General features: G+C 30.9%; 1 protein-coding gene across 1 annotated transcript; it reads right to left on the reverse strand.

The window, feature by feature from the left end:
- Window positions 1-3,187: 3,187 nt before the first annotated feature.
- Window positions 3,188-4,130, reverse strand: LOC135963929 (uncharacterized). The gene has a single exon (XM_065515942.1). It carries the CDS (start codon window positions 4,047-4,049, stop codon window positions 3,339-3,341), a length of 711 nt encoding a protein of 236 aa, XP_065372014.1. The 5' UTR covers window positions 4,050-4,130; the 3' UTR covers window positions 3,188-3,338.
- Window positions 4,131-4,441: the final 311 nt, after the last annotated feature.

A 4,441-nucleotide genomic window follows, 5' to 3' on the forward strand; every position in this document is an offset into this window, starting at 1 on the left:
AAAACGATATCATAATTTACTGTAAAAACGATATTATAAGGAAAGGTGCACTTTAGTCCGTAAATACTAAAGTGTACCTTTGATATCGTCTCGATATCATTATAATATCGTTTGGTTTATTGGGTAATAGAGAATATAGTATAAATAAATTTAAGTTTTACAATTAAAGAAACAAATGTTTTTACTAAATTATGAAATCTGTTGATCAAATACTGATCTCAAAAATGTGTGCTATTTTGATAAATAAAGTCTGATATCTGCTTAAAGTAGATTTACATTATACCACAAATAATAACATCTTAATTTTATGGAATGGTTCAAGTCTCATTACATCACACATTTATTTTACTTCGTTAAATCGGCTTTAGACGGTCACATTTTACGTCACGCGTTTGATACACAAATAAAACCGAATCCAATTGTAGAATGTTTTTTGGAAACTTTCAAAAAATTAAAGAAGCCATCCGTATCTCATATAAACATATAACGTTCCCATGACAGCCGGTTCTAAGCACCGGAATGGCCCGAGTTCACTCGGCCAAGGGCTGTCAACTCAGCAATCACTGCTGCTACAACAACATATAAACATATTGCTCTTTTATTATGGTAAAGCTGTAAATCAGGGAAGCGCAAAAAGAGAAATTGTAGTTTGTGTACATGTATGGGTTAAAAATAAAAAATCCGCAACAAGAATGAAATATTTGTATTTTTACGCTCTATTGTTTGCAACTAAATGAGTTATTTGTATTTTTACGCTCTTGCTGTGTGTTTTGTTTACTTTCGGGTTGTGTACGTGTAAATTCACGAAAATGTTCGTAATCTCAACAATATGAACGCCTACCAATGATGTAAATGAACAGACCTTAACAAGTTATAATCAAAATTGAAACTAAAAGGTCTGTTCATTTACTTTCCCAGTAAATACTTGCAACGAGAGAATAAAATCAAAATTTACAAAATTACTCTCTTAAATTCTCAAAAATAGTAAAAAGTAAATGAACGCTTTTCCAGTAACAATTGTTTTATACACACAATTTTCTTATTTTATTCCTTTTAAAATGTAAAATACTCACATTTTCTTCAATTTAAATTTTTAAATTCTTTTTTTTACATTTTTTCACCACAAAAATAAATAATAACACAAAACATATGAAATATAAGCTGCTAACAATTACGAGTTCAAAATAGGACTTGTAATAGTTTGCAACGAGAGAACAGTTTCTAAAATTTATACGCTCTTGATTTTTGCTCTACTTGAAAGTTTTTTGACTTAATGAACGCTTTTCCAGTAACAATTGTTACTAACTAGTAACAACTTTTAGTTATTGAACAAAGCTAAAGTATCATCAAGTACAGTAATTTTGACTTACCTGCACAACCACCTTTGCACGATATTTTGTGCAGTTAACATCAGTTAACTTACCTGCTCATTGATGCTGGTAAGTGCATTTAAGTTTACTGCCCAAAAAAGAAGCTAACGGCAAATAATTTAAATGAAGTTTTGTGATGTTTCCCTTTAAAAATAACGACAAATTTGGTATTTTAGTTACGTTTAAAATTATTAAGAAGTTTACAACACAATTTATTATTCAAAATCTCATTTTTCTTATTTTGTTTTGATTTAATTTTATATTACGCAGCTAAATGAATTTTTTTCATGAAAACCAGTTATAGCTTCCAAAAGTATTATGCACTTAATTTAACCAATTTTGTATGGAGTTTGATAAATAAATATACAAAACACAAGTTTTGTGCACTTATATGCAAAATGCTCTTAAGTGAAAGGCAGGTAAGTCAAAACTACTGTACATGATTTTCTTAAACAAAATAACGTATACGCTTTGAGTAATTAATTAATAAATAGTTTTTACCATAGGGTAACATAGAGACGAGACGTAATTGTCAAAAACCCAAGTCTGTTGTCAAAAACCTAACTCTTGCAACAACAAAATACATGCTAGTCAATGTATTTTTTTGAATATTTTTTGCAGTCTTTATGAAAATTTAATGAAGTACTCAAGGCGAATTTATACAAGATGGAGTCAGTTCTACAAAAACAACGATTGGTCTTAACAAATGTCAAAAAACCAAAATGAAAAATTAAACAAATAAGTATTTAAACTTAATATAGTGTAGATAATTGAATAGTGAGGGCTTTACTTATTTATGTAAACAATAAATATTTTGTTAATAAGCTTAGAATATGCAGATATTTAAATATAAAAACAAGATTTGACAGTTGTTAGAACCAAAAAGCGAAAAAAAAACTATCAGCTGTTTGACTGACTCCACCTTGTATAAATTCGCCTTGGTAAACAGCTTAGAGCCAAAAACCTAAGTCTGTTGTCAAAAACCTAATTCGTGAGATTGTTTTGAATGTATTTTGTTTTAGTATCACCCGCATGTGTGAAAAGAGAGTAATTTTTTCCTCTCTCCTTCCGTTCTATGCGTTTATTCTATGGTACTAAATTTCTTGCTCGATATCGATATCTAATATCCAATAAGAAAATTACGATCAGTTTTACTTGATATCGAATGCGGTAATTCGGTCCCAGTTTGTACGTTCTCCTGTAAATTGTGATTTTGCAGATATCTCTTTTTGAATATCGATACCTTAATATAGAAAGGACCTAACTAACGATTTCCTTACTTTACAGGAAAAGGAAAAAACTTAATAAAGTTTTGTAGTTACGATTTTTTAAACAGATTTTTATGACGATCTTCAACCAATTTAATGTTGTGGCATTGGGTGACTTCATAAACGCAGTAATGCAAAGCAATTACAAGGCAAAGCAATATTTTGTAACATTCATGAACGCATAAATGTTTTGTAAAGAATCATAAATAAAAACACAAATTTGACAGATGTTGCACATTTAAAAGCATTGCCATACAATAATGAACTTGGGACATTGCCAAAACAAAATCAATTGCGTTTATTTATGAACACCATGCATTGCAGTGTTGCTGCGTTTATGAAGTCAGCCATTTTCTTTTATTTCATTAATCGTGTATTAGGGGATTATCTATCGAATCATGCAAAAAACTCAATTTTGGAAAAAACGAAATTGTACTGCTTTTTTTTGGCTGACACAACAACAAAATAAATTTTTTTACAAATTTTAAATTTTACATGTATTTAGTTGTTGCAAGACTTAGGTTTTTGACAAAAGACTTCTGCCTCCCATTAACGCTTCTATGTATGTATATTTTATTCTATGATACAGATATTTAGTATAGAACACAGTTTTACAATTTTTGTTATCAATATTTTAGATATAAGAAATAAACTTTTACAAAAGAATAATAAAAATGTAATTTTGAAAACAGCATTCTTGTCAACCTTTTACAAATGTCATTCGACGTCTCATTTCAGCCCACACTTCACACATACTTGGGTGATCCAAGCATTTGCATTCAATAGGATGCAGTGGATCAAGTTCTTTTCGCAAACATTCTGAGTAGCTTGGGTAGGGCGTGCACTCTTTTAAACAATCACTGGGTGAACGTTCTCTTTTACATTTAGGTGGTTGCCGAGCTCCATGACAACCAGACATCATGACCCTTGGACATTTTCGACTTCTGTTGTCCATACAAATTCTGGAACCACCCACTGGGCATGCCGTCTGTGGTCTTTTCTTGCGAGACCTTTTTTCCATTGGTGGGAATTTCAGATATTCGTGAGCGCAAATTTTTTTGGGTTTGATTTGCAGTTCCGGGCAAGATACCCAAGTCTGTTGATATAGTCGCTTCAGTTTGTCACTGCTTTCATAGTATAGCTCATCAAACCTTGGGTAATAGTCTGGACAGGGATCTTTACAACATTCTGGATTCTCCCACATGGAATTTGTCTTAGGCAGTTCTTCTTTTGATTCCAACCGACGAATTTTCGAAGGACAAGGTTTTTGCTTTTTCAGTGTTTCCTTTGAACATTTAGGATCGTCATGAATAGCGCACTTCCCGCTTGATGCAAAGCGCTTAAATACCGATGATCTCCAAAGCGAAATATACGTGATTGGTCTAAATGTTTTAGATATTTGGATTGACATCTTTAAATTTTGAATTTTTATTAAGCAATATTTTTTTTAAATTTTCTGTCGAAACTCTTTCAAAGTTAAAATAAAAATGATGTATTATGTATGTGCATAATATGTAGTTTTATTTCATTTAATTTTTGAAAAATAGATATCTTAGACTTATTTGTTTAAGACATAGTAAAAAAGAATGAGAGTTAATTGATTTGTTAGACAGATTAGAGCCTGACTTTTGCACTATTTGAGCTGAACCTAGAAAAATAATATCTGAGTGCACAAAGCCCAACTAATTTATCAGATTGTCGTTGACTCTACTTCTGAGAAGGTTTTCCAAATCAGCTGATGACCAAATAATCTGACTATGAGTCTTAGTTGTTGAGAACTCAGATGAGATAATAATTCAGGTA

Source organism: Calliphora vicina, chromosome 1 (assembly GCF_958450345.1).
Source record: "Calliphora vicina chromosome 1, idCalVici1.1, whole genome shotgun sequence".
NCBI lineage: Eukaryota > Metazoa > Arthropoda > Insecta > Diptera > Calliphoridae > Calliphora > Calliphora vicina.

Coding starts and splice junctions, on each gene's coding strand:
- LOC135963929 (XM_065515942.1), bottom strand. CDS start 4,049: ATGTCAATCCAAATATCTAAAACATTTAGACCAATCACGTATATTTCG.